Source organism: Bos grunniens, chromosome 28 (assembly GCF_055505025.1).
Source record: "Bos grunniens cultivar Pamir isolate PY7600 chromosome 28, Bosgru_T2T1.0, whole genome shotgun sequence".
In the NCBI taxonomy this organism is placed as follows: domain Eukaryota; kingdom Metazoa; phylum Chordata; class Mammalia; order Artiodactyla; family Bovidae; genus Bos; species Bos grunniens.
The window spans coordinates 11,013,957-11,029,419 of record NC_141192.1 but is presented as its reverse complement, the minus strand read 5'-3'; the positions used below and the strand labels follow the sequence as shown (position 1 = coordinate 11,029,419).

Sequence of the window (15,463 nt, the reverse complement as noted above, 5' to 3'; positions counted from 1 at the left end):
GGGCACACCCTAATAAAATTAACCCATCAAGACATAACAACTATAAATACATACACATCTAACAGTAGAGCCCCGAAAAGTCAGAAACATGACAATGGAAGGGAGGAGGAGTTAAGCAATAACACTTCACTTACCCTATTGGATAGAAGAGACAAAAGGAGTAAGATACTTAGGAATAAATTTAACCAAGGTGGTGTAAGACACACACACAAAATTCCTGTGCTCATGGATTAGAAGACAGTACTGTGGAGACAGCAATACACTAAAAATTGATCTATAAGTTCAATATGTATCAAAACTTCAACTGCCTTTTGTCCATGTGGACTGGCTGATCCTAAAATCCATAAGGAATTGCATGGAATTCCTTAAAAAGCCAAAAGAGTCTTGAACAAAGAGAACTCATAGTTCTTAATGTCAAAACTTGCCACAAAGCTGTAGCAATTCAGTGTGATACTGGCATAAAGAAGGTATATAGAAACATGGGCTAGAATTGAGCTGTAAACCTTATACTAGTGATTTTTGACAAGGGTGCCAGGGCCATTCAGTGGGGAAAGAATATTTTCTTCAACAACTATCCACAAACCAACTAATGAAGTTGAATCTTCACCTCACACCACATATAAACATTGACCTGAAATAGCTTTAAACAGAACAATGTAAGAACTAAAGCTATAAAAATCTTAGAGACAGGAATAAATAATTCATAACTTTGGATATGTCAATGGATTCTTAAGATTGATACCAAAAGAACAAGCAAAAAATAGATAAATTGAATTTCATCAAAACAAATTTGGATATCAAAGGACACTATCAAAATAAGACAACCCACAGAATGGGAGAAAACACTTGCAAATCATATTTCTGATAAAAGGTTAGTATCCACCTTAACATAAAGAACTCTTAGAACTCAACAGCAGAAAAACAACCTAGTTTTTTAAATGGGCAAAGGATTTGAATAGACTTTCTCCAAAAAAGATAACAAAAGTGACTCACAAACATGAAAAGATGTTTAGCATCACTGCTGCTCCTGCTGCTGCTAAGTCGCTTCAGTCGTGTCTGACTCTGTGCGACCCCATAGACGGCAGCCCACCAGGCTCCCCCGTCCCTGGGATTCTCCAGGCAAGAACACTGGAGTGGGTTGCCATTTCCTTCTCCAATGCGTGGAAGTGAAACGTGAAAGTGAAGTCGCTCAGTCGTGTCCGACTCTTAGCAACCCCATGGACTGCAGCCTACTAGGCTCCTCCATCCATGGGATTTTCCAGGCAAGAGTACTAATCATTAGGTAAATGCAACTTAAAGCCATGAGATACCACTTCACATCTAGTGTGATGGCTGTCATCAGTGAGACGTGTTGGGGAGGATAAGGAAAAAATTGAAAATCTTATATATTGCTGGTAGGAACATAAAGTGGTACAGTTGCTATGCAAAAATGGTGAATCTTCAAAAACAAAGAGTTACTATTTGACTCAACAATTCCATCCAAAAGAAATGAGAACACATACCCACCCAAACTTAGGCATGAATGAATGTTCATAGTGTTATTCAGAATACCCCCAAAGCGCAGACAACCCACGTCCACAGATTTGATGAATGGATGAATAAAATGTGATATAACTACATAATGGAATATTATTCAGCTGTAAACAAAAATGAAGTATTTGATACAACATGGATGAACCTTGAAAACATGGTAAGTGAAAAAATGTCAGACACAAAACATTAGTGATTTCCAAGGGAGGGTGAGAGAGGGGATGGAAAAATGACTGCTTAATAGTACAGGGGGTGATGAAAATTTCTAGAATTAGGTGGTGGTGATTGCACAACACTGTGAATCCACTGAATCTGTACCATTTTAAATGGTTAAAGTTTAGAATTTTATGTGAATTTTACCTCAGTCAAAAAGGTAAAAAAAATTTAATGTGCACACACATCGCGGGGGCAATCTCATTAAAATGTAGATTCTGGGTAGGCCCTGAAATTCAGCATTTTTGATAAGCTCCCAGGTGACTCCTTTTTTGTTCACCCATGGCCACATACTGAGTAACAAGGCTACTCAGAGGGCCCTTCCACTGTGCTGCCTTAAAATTCTGGGCCTCGGGTGCCTCACCTCTTGAACCCACCCCTGCCCTGTCCATCCCTGCAAATAAGGAGAGTGGAAGCGTGCAGATGGACTGGTGCTCCTAGGTCTGAGTCTGCAGGGGTGCGAGCCTCAGGGCATGGGGACAGATGGAGAAGGGGCTGTGGCTGCAGAGGTCACTGTCAGCAGATACAGAGAGGACCAAAGGAGTAGGTTTTATTTTGCACAAAGCTGAGGAAGCCAGGCCAGAATGCCTGTTCTGTTCTCGGAGGAGGGCTATTGTGTCACTGCCAGCTGCTGGGCGGCTCCAGCTCTGGTGCTCAAAAGCGATCTGAAAGAGAGGGGGCAACCTGGGGGGTGAGTGAACGGGTACTGACTGCTGCCTGCCCTCCCCTGCCAGTCCCCCAGGGACTCCTGTGCCAGGAACACAGAGCTCAAGGAGGAGGCAGCTGCTCCGAGTTAGGGTGGTGCTGAGAGTGGAACTCTGCCAGGTGCCCTTTCCTGATGCTGGGTTACAGCAACCCCGGGGTGTGGGCAGACCACTCTGTTGGGGCGGGGAGGGGAGATTCCTCCCAATTCTGTCCCAAGGAGAAGCTGGGGACTCCCTGGCTTGTCCAGGTTACACGAAGTGGCGTAGTCGTCCCCACCCTGCTGCCCAGTCCCAGAGGCTGTCATCTCCGCTCCCCAAGCTGCTCACCATCTCCATCTCCCAGGAGGTCGGGGATCGGGCTGAAGGGCCCCGGGGGCAAGTTCCAGGCCAGCTCCTCCAGCTGACCCAGCAGGCCTTTGACTTCTGCCTCCAGGTGCTCCACCGTCTTCTCCACCGTCTAGAGTGAGGAGAGAAGGCGGAGGACAGTAGGGGAGTGAAGACAAGAGTGGGGTCAGTCTTGCTTCATCAGCCACATCCTCCGGAGCCCGTGGCAGCAAGTAGGGTGCAGTGGGAAGAGAACTAGGTGCCAGGGGACCTGGGTCCTCCTGGTTCACGCACTGCCCCCACCTGCCTCTCAGCTCCCAGATGACAAGATTCGAGGGGCTCACTCAAGGCCACTCCTGGCTCTCGCGCTCAGGGGTTTCGCTTAATCACTGGTTTGGGGCGTGGATGGACTCGGATCCCTTTTCCGTTTTCAAGATGACACCCCTGGGAGCTCACATTTCTTTTGTTGCCCCGCCCCCTGGTGGCGACTCTGCCAAATGACCGTTTTGGCATTTTGAAATTTTCTTTATTCAGGGTTCTTTTTTTGTAAATGAACCCCTTTAGTAGTCTGGTAAAACCTATAGACTCCCATCAGAAGAATGCTTTCATTGAGAGAATAAAATATATAGGATTTCCAAGGACATGCTGCTACTGCTGCTGCTAAGTCGCTTCAGTCGTGTCCGACTCTGTGCGACCCCATAGACGGCAGCCCACCAGGCTCCCCCGTTCCTGGGATTCTCCAGGCAAGCACACTGGAGTGGGTTGCCATTGCCTTCTCCAGTGCATGAAAGTGAAAAGTGAAAGTGAAGTTGCTAAGTCGTGTCTGACTCTTCGTGACCCCATGGACTGCAGCGCACCAGGCTCCTCCGTCCATGGGATTTTCCAGGCAAGGGTACTGGAGTGGGATGCCATTGCCTTCTCCATCCAAGGACATACACTGCATTAAAATATTAAAGTATTTAAATTTTGATATAAAACGTATTACCTTAAGTAACAGCAGACTTAACAACTACTGAATTTTTAACACACTGATTAGAATAAATTGAGATATAAGTTGAGATATTCACAGTGACTATAATGATATGAAATTATCTGATTTCTGTTGATGACAAAGTCAAGGTACAATTGTTTTTTGTCTATAGTGAATGAGAGCGCTAAACGTTAGCTAAAGGTTTGTGAAATAAAGTGCACACAAGTTTATGGACCTCGAGTTACAAGCAGTAGCTGTATAACAAAACACAGCGACTGAATTTCCAGCTTCTCATCTGGTGAATATGCAGAGATCCCCCGCTGGGGGCAAGCAAGTTCCCAGGGGAGGCAGGGTCTGTTGGGGGCTGGCAGCCTAACAGTACAGGTAGGGCATGGAGATGTTTAACATGGTGGCCAGGGAGCAGGACTGGCCTAGATCGCCCCAATTTTCAAAAACCAGATTGGCTTGAGCCCTCCAAAGCCACCACCAGCCTGGCAGATGGTCCTGAAGCTGCATGTCTTCCCAGGTCACCCTCATTACCTCCTCTATGACGTCCAGCCGACTGTGGACAGCCATGTATGTGTCACACCCTGTGCTCTGAGCCGAGTCTCCTCGGGAGGGGATGAAGGGTTCATCAGCTGTGGGAAAACAAGTCTTGTCACTGTGGGGCCCTTGGTTTCCCTGTAACATTAGAGTCTCTTACAAAGTACCTGGCTCAAAGGAGGTGAGTCCAGGAAACAGTCCAAAGAGAAGCAGAGAGGGCCAGGATGTGAATGTAGGGCTACCCTACTCATTCATCTCTAGGGCCATGGTCACCTACAGACCCAAGCGGGCATCCTCAAGGAGGTGCGGCCTGAACTGGGTAAGAAAAGGAAGGGAAGGAATGTTTTAGCCAGAAAGAATGAATGTGCAAAGACAGACATGAGGTAGCGTGGTTCAGTGCAGAAACCCTTGGGTGTCTGGAGTGGCTGGAAAGTACCAGGTGGCTGGGGGATGAGACTAGAGAGGTGGATGATGGAAACAAAGCTGGGGTCCTAATCAATCATGATGTTTGTTTGGGGGGTTATTTTAACAGGAGAGTCATGTAGTCGTATATGAATTTTTAAAATACAGAGAATGAATTGGAGAGATTCATCTTTAAAGGCAGGAAGTATCATAGTAACCGGTGTAAGAGCTGGTGAAAGGAGACAGCTGTAGGAAAAGAGGAAAAGTATGTGTGGAGATACTTTAGAAATAGCATTATGTGCCACATGGTGTGCTCAACAAATGCATAAACTCAGCCAACCTCTACAACCAATGACTATCCACAGTTTACACATAAGGAAATTGAGAGGGGTGAAGGGATACATCCAGCGTCACACACCTAGTAAGTGGAAGCTCTGAGGCTCAACCTGTTTAACATCATATTCCTCCCCACCATTGGCTCCTCCTTGATTCTTCCTGGCACCAGCAACCTTCACACCAGAAGTCTTAGAGCCTGGTTTTGAGCTCAAGTTGCGGGGTTGGTGGCTCTGAGATGTTTTCAGGGCATCCAAGTTGGCTGGGTCCTTGGAAAACATGGACACTCAGGAAGGGGGACACTGCTCCAGAAACAAAGAGAAGCCAAGCACTTTAAAGAGGATGAAACCGCATGGCCTAAAGAGGCACTGGGGCCTAGCAAGATAAAGTCTGAAACACAGAGCAACAGAGAAGTTGATGCTGAATGCCATCCCAGCGCTTGGAGTAAAGAGGTGCCAGCAGACCAGAGTCGTTGCAGTGGGATGAGAAGGGAAGGAAAGGCCAAGAGAAGGAAACAGAGATCCTAGAAAACATTACCACCAAGCTTGGCTGTGAATGGAGATCAGATCACAAGGTCTAAAGAAGTGTTTATTGTTATTTCCAGGTTTTTAAGCATTGAAGAAACTAAACCATGCTTTTAGCCTGAGGACAGGAAGAACCCAGGAGGACTGAAAGAATGCATGTCCTGAAGAGATACGAGGCCACAGAATCCAGAAATGGTGGTGGGGTGGGGGTGGGGGGTCACACGTGGAAGGAAGAAAGAGGACATGCGGCAGAAATGGGTAAAAAGTTCTACTTAAAAGGGTCAAGAAGTTGAGCGAGTCCCACCTAATAACCGCTCTTCACTCGGTGAAGAGGGGAATCATCTGCTGAAAACTCATGCAGGGTTAGCAAAGAGGAGAGTTCGTTGTGAAGTTATTGGGAATTCTATGAGCAGGCTGATACACACAGCCACTAAAATGGGAGCCATGGCAAGAGTACTTTCACCATGGAAACTGACACATGCTTGTTTCTCAAGAGCCAGTGTATCAGCACCCCTGGGTAAGAAGCCTGAATAAACAGAGGGGGTGAGGAGAACGATGGAGGCAGTTAGGAGGATGGTAGGGAGTGACAGCGCCAAGGAAGCCCCACCCCGGCAGCTCAGCAGGTGGGTATTAGCAGCAAAGACAGATGGGTGGACAAGCTGAAACCTGGGAGTCCAGGGGATGAGTGTGGTGAAGGGCAACAGAAGAGAAAGGAGCTGAGGACTCAACCATCCAGGGCTTAAGTGGCTGAGTTCTGGAGTCTAGGCTGAATAAGGAAGGGGAAAAGGCCAATCAGAGGACTGATAATTGGGAGAAACGGAGGGGCTGAAGGCACTGGAGGTCTCGATGCAATGATGGGGGTAACAGAATTTACTGCATTTTTTAAGAGATACTGCAATTTTTAGCTTTGAGAGGTGGAGCAGCTTCACAGTGACAATACTAAGGCTGTGGGCATCTGAAGCAGAGTGGGGTAAGAGTTATTGGACTTGATCTTTGTAAATGCAAAACTCTTGTAACTCTAAAACCCCAGTGTTGACTGGGTTGCCCGAGGGGACATATAAAGTTGCCTAGAAGGTTGGCAGGCCTTGAAGTAAGGATGGAGATGATAAGCCATTTTGCTGGTGATGAATGTGTAACTCTGAAGGCTGGGTGACTTGTCCAAGATCACACAGTTGGCAAATGACTGAACCCCAAGCACCCTGGCCTCCTCCTGGCCCCACTAGCTGGTCAGCCAGCTGGTTTTCTGGAGCTCTGCCAGAGCCCCCATGCCCTAAGAGTCTCTGGTCCCAACTCTATCTGGACCCCAGGTCTTCCACACAGGGGTGAGAGCCAAGCACAGGGACAAAACTTCCTTTCACTCTGAGCGTCTTTAGCGGAGAACAATTTTGGTTTTTACTTTCTGCTTTTTATTACATCCATCCACTGAACTTAGAAAAACCACTTCAAAAAACACTGGTCTTCTTGTTGACTTTGGGGCGGGAGGGGATGTGATAGTGGCACTTTGGTTATTTTTTTTAAAGGAGCCTTTTAGAGATCTATCCTGAAATATTTATAGATACAATGCTATTGTGTCTTGGCTTTACTTCAAAATAATCCAGGCCTGGGAGTGGGACGAGGCATGGGCGGGAGTATTGGACATTGGTCAAGGTTGACCAAGACTGGTAATTGTTGAAATTGAGTGATGGCGTCATGGGATGGGGGTTGGAGGGTTCACTCTGCTATTCTACGTTTGTATGCATGGTTTGAAACTTTCCACAATATAAGGCAGTTGTCCAATGAGGTTGTCAGCAAAAAGTATGAGTCCCTGTGGGCTTTGTGCATTGATACAAAATGTTCTGGATGGGTGTTGGGGGGTGTTCTGAGAGACCCCACCTGGAGGGCTGTGCTCCATTCTGGGTCATTCACTGAGAGAAGGCTTTGGACAGGCAGAGGCAGGTCTAAAGGGGCCACTGTGAAGGAACTCCAGATGTTGACTCATATGTCTCAGCTAAGAAACCTGGGGTGCTCAGCTAGAGATAAAGGACTTGGAGGGGGCAAGCAGAGCTGTTCTCAGCCACACAGAGGGCTGCCTGGTCTAGGTCTGTGCCCACACACACATTCTGCAGGCTCCGCCCAGAGGAGCCTTTGGCCAAGCCTTTCCCTTGAACCCCACCTGCCCTCTCCCAGACCCTATACTCTCCTCCCCCTCCCCCAAGCACTTAGGCCAAGAGGAAGCAGGGTGACCCTGCCGGCCAAGCGGGGCTCTATCAGCCCTCTAAGTCACAAGCAACGTGAATCTGCTCCCCTTGCTCAGCCTAAAACACCCTGTTCTCTGCGTGTCTGTGATGAGGCCTGACTTGGCTCCTAGACCCCTCCAGGGAAGAGGCTGGGCTGAGGCTGCTCTCCACATCACACGGCAGTAATCCGTCGCATCTGGACACAACTGCGCCCTGGGCTGCGGCACAACTGTCTGTGAGCTCACCCAGGCCTCCCGGGGAGCTCTGCTGAGAGGGCGGGTAGGGGTTTGGGGGTGGGGGGTGGGGTGGCTGGGAAGAGCCCGGCCACCCTGCCCCGCCGCGCCCTTCGCCCACGGGGTTTCTCAGGGCGCTGACCTCAAAGCCTGAAAGCAGAAAGCACACTGCAAGCCTCTGTTCTCAGCCGCGCACTGGTGCGGCCAGTGGGAACTTCCTGCTCCCTGAGCCTCTGCTGCCTCCTCAGAACAAGGCTTTTGGGGCAGTGGGGAGGGCGAGGCGCTCCGGAACAGATGCAGCGCACCCAAGGTTCGTTTCTCAGACCTCAAATGAGCTACCAGGACAGAACCGCGATGAGTCTAAGGACAAGTTGCTTGTCTGCCCAGAAACTCCAGGAAGGCAAGAGTTAGGCAAGGACTCCCTTCGCACTGTCTTGCCAGTATGGAGCTCATGATAATGCCTGCCGGCCTCACGGGGCTCCAGGGAAACTCAAACCAGAGGAAGAAGAGTGGGGGAGGTGGCAGATTATCCCGCCTGACCACGGAGGGCCAAGGCTGCGGTTCCCAGTGTTCCCTTTCTCTGCTTCCCCCGTCCCCTGCCTGGCCAGTTGGGGAATGGACCTTCTTGGATGCAAGGTTGTTTTCCTTGGCCTGGCGCCTGCTCAGGGCCTGTGTGCACCCTGGACTGCGCCTCGGGTGGAACATCGTGAGAGCAGGCTGCCGGTGGCGGGTGGGGTGGGGCCAGAGGCCCAGCGCAGGCGAGGGGTAGACGCTCCGGTTAAAGGGGCGTGGCCACTGGACCCCCAGCCTCTGAGGCGGGAGTACGGCCCCCTCCCAATGACAGACATAGAACTTTTTTTCCTTTAGACCTGAACACTCACTAAGAAAGTGCACAACTCAATGATTTCTGATCCTGAAAAGTGCTGCTCTGACCAGCTACACTTGTAGCCTGGGGCTTAATTCTATGTGACCACATTCAATATAGTATCTAATAAATTTGACCACATTCAATATTTGTATTAAAATTTCTGCTTCATTCCAAACCAGTGTTGTTGTTGTTGTTTTTAAGCAGAAGAATGTTATTTTCAAACAATTATATGAAGAACTCTAATCTGTGGACCTGCTCTGGCTGAAACAGGAGAAGGCTGCTTAAGCCCCCTCAGAGGGAGCTCAGATACTGGGAAACTTGTATTTTGGGAGCGATATGTTTTCTCCCTTGTTCTCTGGTCATTTTCCAGAGGTGGATTTGAGCCTTGCCGGTGACTCTGAGAGCTTACCAATGCAGTCAGCGGGTGGTTAAAGTGAGGATACAAGCTGAGCTGCTGTAACAAAGAGCCCTCCCTCGCCCCCCAGTCATACACGTGTTTCTTTCTTTCTCACTTAATCAGTTCAGAGGTGGACTGGCTGATGCTCCGGGCTGGCAGGCAGCTCTGCTCCCCTCAAGGCCGTACAGGAAACCAGATTCCTTCTACCTCAGAATCCTACGTTTTTTAATCCACTGGGTTATAAAGTACTAGAACTTTCCTAAACCCCCACCACACCAAACCCTAGGAAGCCATCCAGGATAAACTTCTCTCCACATGCTGTGAACAGAACATGAGGTTGGGAGTCAGAGGAGTGGTCCCACCTCCACTGCTGGCTGACTGTGCTCTTTGCCTCTCACTCAGCTTCTTCTGCAAGGGATCCTCCCTGCCCTGTCTACTTGGCAGGACTGCTGTGCTGATTCAAGGGGATTCCACATTTGAAGGTATCTGAGAACTGCCGGATGATGTGCAGATGCCAGGTAAGGCATTCACCAGGTGGGTTGGAGACTGAGCAGGTCAGTGTAAGCCCCTGTGGTCTTCTCTCTCCACATGGAGCCAGTGTTCTTCACTAGGTAACCCTGGCTAGGTCTCCTCAAGGTGGGGAGGCATCTGCTCTGGGACTACACTGTACAGGGGTCCAAGGGGTGCTTGGGAGGGGCTTTGCCAACAAGCACACCGAGGCTTCAAGGCTGACCGGATTTTCTGGGCTCTGTTATAAGCCAGTCCCACTTGCTGGATCCTTGGTTTCTCCACCTTTAGAATGGGTACAGCCATACTCTATATTTGAATCCACTATCAATTTATGATCACATTACATGCCAAACTTTTTGTTCAGTGCTTACCTGCATTATTATCTCATTTAATTCTATCTATAAGCTCAGTACTCTTACATCACTTTTTTATAGATTAGAAAACCAAAGATCAAAGAGGTTGGGTCATGCCCAAGACTACACAGCTAGTAGGTGATGGGGACAGGATTTGAATCCTACCTGATTGACACTATGCTATGCTTTGGGAGTTCTGTGATGAGTTAAGGGCCTCCCATCTTGGGATCTCAGCTGCCTCCTCTGTAAAATGAGGGGCTGGACAAGCATGGGGCAAAAGGGACCTGTACCCACGACACCTGTGCACCTGTCCTGCGGCCCAACAAGAGCCCAAATGTGTACATTGGATCAAATTGTCTTTGAGAGGCTCACTCCCTGTCATCCATTTTTGTAAGAAGAAATGCAGTGATCCTTACCACGCATGCTACGTGCTAAGTCACTTCAGTTGTGTCCGACTTTTGCGACCCCCTGGACTGTAGCCTGCCAGTCTTCTCTCAGTCTTCTCTGTCCATGGGATTCTCCAGGCAAGAATACTGGAGTGGGTTGCCATGCCCTCCTCCAGGGGACCTTCCTGATCCAGGGACTGAACCCCAGTCTCTTGAGTCTCCTGCATTGGCAGGCAGGTTCTTTACCATTAATGCCACCTGCGAAGATGTCTCACCATAGCTCGAGCATCTTCTTTCACTCAAAGCAAAAAAGCAGAATCCCAATGGAAGACAGTCCACAGGGACCTGGAGTGATGGTGGATTCCTGTAGGCCGAGGCATGGATGAGAATGGCTAATGGGACTACGCTCTAGGACTTGAGACCCCTCTGATAGCAAAACAGAAAAGGAACTCAGCTGAAGTCTTAACTTAAAAAAAAAATTCTCTACAAATAACACAGAACTGTCTATTTCACTCAACACATAAAAGACTTTATAGAGCAATACGAAAAATCCTAATACCACAATTGAAAAGGCCAAGACAATTCGCAAGAATTAGAAATGACCAATATTCATTTGAAAAAAAAAAATTGAAAAAAAACCCCACCAAACTTGGCAGTAATCAAAGAAATTAAAATTAAAGCAATAAACCACATAAACCATCTTAAAGTATTCTTGCAAAAAAACTCTAATTGGAATTAGACAATGCTTCTAGATCTAATTCCCAGTTTATAGACAATATAGGGAAAAGGAGAACATTAAAATGACATATAGAAGATGCAATCAGCTAAAATTTAAATCTGAAAAGCTATACGACTAGCAACGCAGTTTCTTTACCAAATTTTAAGAAAAAAGAGAGAAAAGAACCTTCTAAAGAAACTTAAAACTTACTAAAAGAAACTTAATGGACATATCAACCAAAACCCAAATGTATCCACCTCGTTTGAATCAAACAGACCAAATATAAAACCATGACACCATTAGGGACATGAATCCTGACTAGATAGCTGATGATATTAAGGAATTATTGTCCACTTTTAGGGAGTGACAGTGGTATTTTAGTTATTAAAAGATTATTGATGCTTTAATAATACATAAGGTAATACATATAGATGAAAATACTTAGTGCCTGGAGTTTCCTTTAATCTGAGGGAGCAGAGAGAAGGTGGATTAGATGAATTAAGATCTGTCAGGAATCCATGGAGGTTCCTTACACTATTCTGTGTGTATAGCCAAAAGATTTGATAATCAACAGTTTAAAAAAAATGGTATAATTGTCTGAAGTCTGAAAGGTTATATAAAAAAATGTTCGAACACAATGTGAAATCACATAAATACATTTATACTTTCTTTTTTTCTTAATCTGAAGCAATGAGCACAATTAGGAAGAAAATAATGTTTAAAATGGCTTTAAGACAAAACTTATATACCAGTCATAGCTAAGGGGCCACAGAAGGTCAGCCACTGTGGGCAGTGGCCAGCTCCTCCCTCTGGGGGAGCACAGACTCAGCTTTGTCCCCTCAGCTCCTGGAGGTGGGGACTCTGGAAAGAGGGGGCAGGCGGTGGGCCAGGATGTAGGGGGTAGAGGGATGGCACTGTGGGCCGGGCTCTATGCTGGGTGGTCTCAGCCACTCCTCACTCAGCCTGTGAGGAAGGGGTTGTTGGTCCTCCTTTGCCAACCTCAGTGGAGAAACTGGCTCAGAGAGGTCAGTGGAGCTGTCTGAGGGCGCGAGGGAAGAAGCCAATGTGTGTTCACAGGTGTTCTGCGCTGGGCACTTCCCTTTCCTCCAGCTCTGTGGGTGGCTACCATTCTCCCCAACTTACAGAAGAGGAAACAGCTCCAGAGAGGTGGCATGACTCACCCAAGGCCACTCAGCCGGGGGCTGCCAGGAGCAGGACTGGCCTCAGCCCTTTCCCTGGTGCTCCCAGTTCCCTGCCAGGGGAGCTTCCATCCTAACACGGGGTACTTCCTCTGGCTCCAGGTGGATGGGGGAGCAGCCTGACAGAGGGCAAGGGTGTGGCTGAGGGGGCAGGAGACCTGCATGCCTGGGCAGACTGAGCCTTCCCCTCAACTGTACAGCTGTGAGCACCAGCTGTCTCTGGTTGAGGTTGGCAAGAGAGCTTGGGTAAATGTCAACTGTAAAGTGGTACATAAAGTGCAGAGTCTTGGGGTGGTGGAAGGAACATCTGTGCGTACAGTACAGTTAGTCCTTCTGCAGCCTTCCTGTCCGAGCCTCACCTGTGAGGGGACAGCTCTAAGGCTGCTGTCAGGGGAGCTAGAGGGGATAAAGCACTGCAAGGAACCCAGCCTGGAGCACCCAGAGGCCTTCCTGCGGCCTCCTCCCCACCCACCCAAGGCTGCTCCCGCCTTCTGGGAAGCTCTCCAAAAGGCTGACAACGGGTCTCCTCTCCTCTACTGCAGGACCTCCTCAGACTACCAGGCAGGTGAAGCCGAGACCTCCAGGGGCCGCCTGCCTGGCCCCTACAGCTGGGCCGGACCAGACCGGGGTCGTCTGCCTGCTGGAGCTCAGCATCCCAGTGAATTCCCCAGGAAAGGAGGCCTGGGTGCTTCGCAGGCCCGCCCCACCCTGCAGACCTGACCATTCACCTCCTGATCCTGGCCCCCTCCTCCCTCTCCTCCCCACCTGGGGCATTGGGTTTCTCCACCCTCTCTCCTTTTTTTGTTTCTCTCGGATCTTCCTCTTTTCCTCAATATCCTCTCTGCCTCTCTCCCCTTTCTCTTGCCATTTTAGTTCCTCTGTTTCTTTCCCACTAAACTCCTTTTTCTGTCCTCATACACAGTTCACACCCATCTGTTTACCTCCGATATCTTTCAGTCCCAGCCTCTCCCTTTCTCTCTTTATTCTTTCCTTTTTCTATGTCCCTCTGCCTTTTTCTGTTTCGTCTTTCCTTTTTCTCTCCCCATCGTTCTCTCTCCCTCCCTTTATCTCCTTCTTTCTCCATCTCTCTCCATCTGGCTCCGTTCCCATCTCCCTCCCTCTCTTCTGCTCCTTCCTCGAGGTCCGCGGTCTCCCTAGCCCTCGCCCCGCTCCCGGGCCCCACTCACCGGCGAAGGCGCCCGGGGCGCGGAGCAGGGCGAGCCCGGCCAGCGCGCAGAGCAGGAGCCGCATCCTGCCGGCCGGCGGAGCGCAGCGCCGCTTCTGCCGACGGCCGCCCTCCCCGCCCTCCCCGGGATCGCGCCGGCCCGCCTGGGAGGAAATGCTCGCAGTTCCAGCCAAGATTCCTGGGCGGCTCCGGGCTTTCTGGCTCCAGCGAGCCCGCCCCCTCCAGAGACCCCGCGAGCGGAGGGGCGATGTGCCAGGCTGGGCGTCTCCCCAGGAAGGGGCCGCGCTCTGAGCCCCCTCACCTCCCCCTGGGCTCGAGCACAGAAGAGGATGATAGAACCGGAGGCCCAATGATCCGTTATGAGCCCATTTCACAGACCAGCAAGTTGCAGTTTCCAGAAGTGCCACCTACGCCTGTGGCACAGGATCTGAATCCCTAACTTCACGGAGTAATCAGCTCTGATGACATCAGATAGTGTCGCTCTGAGAGGGAGGCTCAGAAATGGAGGGTCTGCATTCCACAGAAATTTTGTCCTTCTAAAGGAGTAACAGTATTGTTAAAAGATACTTTCCAAAGGAATATAGTGGATTTGTTATTGACCCGGGTTCTTAAATAGAAATTGATTGGGACTTCCCTGGTGGTCTAGTGGTTAAGAATCCACCTTGCAATGAAGGGAACCTGAGTATGATCCCTGTTCAGGGAACTAAGATCCCACACACTGAGGAACAGCTAAGCCTATATGCCACAGCTGCTGAGCCCTAGAGCCACAAGTTGAGAGTCCCTTTGCCGCAATGGAAGATCCCACATGATGGCAACCAAATAAATTAAAAAAAGAAATTGATAAAATGCCAGATGAGGCAAGGCTTTATTGGATCTCTTACCTAAGCACGCCAAATAATAGGTATGGGTGCCCTTGCTTGCTCCCTGGGGGAGGGGGTGAGCTGGTCCCTAAGTGACTCCAGGGTTGGGGTGGATCCGTGCCTGGGCTGGAGGGGTGTGTTTAGGAGGTCTGCACACCCTCTTGGTGTGATGAATAGTACCCTGCTTTTGTTTCTGACCCCTCAGAAGTGGCAGTTGGGTTTTTGGTCTTTTTGTATCTTCTTGTTTCTAGTTTGTACAGCCACACAGTTACTTTTAGTCCCCTATAGTTTCTTTGTGTTTTGTTGCTGGAGAAAACAGTTTGTCCAGGAGCAAGCACTGCAGCAAAGGGTCCCAAGTCCCAGCCTGTCTCAGATTTAGGTGTACTAAGATGGAATGATCTCTAAATGTTGATGAGATGAACATGAAAATAAAAGCATGACAGTAAAAATCCCCAAATGTAGGCTTCCCTGATGGCTCAGCTGGTAAAGAATCTGCATGCAATGTGGGAGACCTGGATTCGATCCCTGGGTTGGGAAGATGTCCTGGAGAAGGGAACATCTACCCTCTCCAGTATTCTGGCCTGGAGAATTCCATGGACTGTATAGTCCATGGGATTGCAAAGAGTTGTAGAGGACTGAGCGACTTTCACTTTCCATATATTATTCAGTTCCATATATACATATTTTGTCTGAATTTATATTAGGAACCGCATAGACGCAATGGCAACCCACTGCAGTACTCTTGCCTGGCAAATCCCATGGACGGAGGAGCCTGGTGGGCTGCAGTCCATGGGGTCGCTAGGAGTCAGATACGACTGAGCACCTTCACTTTCACTTTTCACTTTCATGCATTGGAGAAGGAAATGGCAACCCACTCCAGTGTTCTTGCCTGGAGAATCCCAGGGACGGGGGAGCCTGGTGGGCTGCCATCTCTGGGGTCGCACAGAGTCGGACACGACTGAAGTGGCTTAGCAGCAGACAAGGAATTGGGAGA

General features: G+C 49.1%; 1 protein-coding gene across 1 annotated transcript; it reads right to left on the bottom strand.

The window, feature by feature from the left end:
* Positions 1-2,276: 2,276 nt before the first annotated feature.
* Positions 2,277-13,706, bottom strand: PLAC9 (placenta associated 9). The gene is made up of 4 exons (XM_086381779.1): positions 13,611-13,706; positions 4,282-4,379; positions 2,775-2,904; positions 2,277-2,408 (listed from the first exon to the last, which is right to left on the bottom strand). The coding sequence occupies exons 1-4, from the start codon at positions 13,672-13,674 to the stop codon at positions 2,398-2,400; spliced, it is 303 nt and encodes a 100-aa protein (XP_086237905.1). The 5' UTR covers positions 13,675-13,706; the 3' UTR covers positions 2,277-2,397.
* Between the last annotated feature and the right edge of the window lie 1,757 nt (positions 13,707-15,463).

What these genes read in the sequence shown, in the direction of transcription:
- PLAC9 (XM_086381779.1), bottom strand. Translation starts at nt 13,674, where the DNA reads ATGCGGCTCCTGCTCTGCGCGCTGGCCGGGCTCGCCCTGCTCCGCGCC. An exon ending in CGCCCCGGGCGCCTTCGCCG is followed by an intron (nt 4,380 to 13,610) that starts GTGAGTGGGGCC and finishes GTTTTCCCACAG; the next exon opens with CTGATGAACCCTTCATCCCC. An exon ending in GGCTGGACGTCATAGAGGAG is followed by an intron (nt 2,905 to 4,281) that starts GTAATGAGGGTG and finishes TCCTCACTCTAG; the next exon opens with ACGGTGGAGAAGACGGTGGA.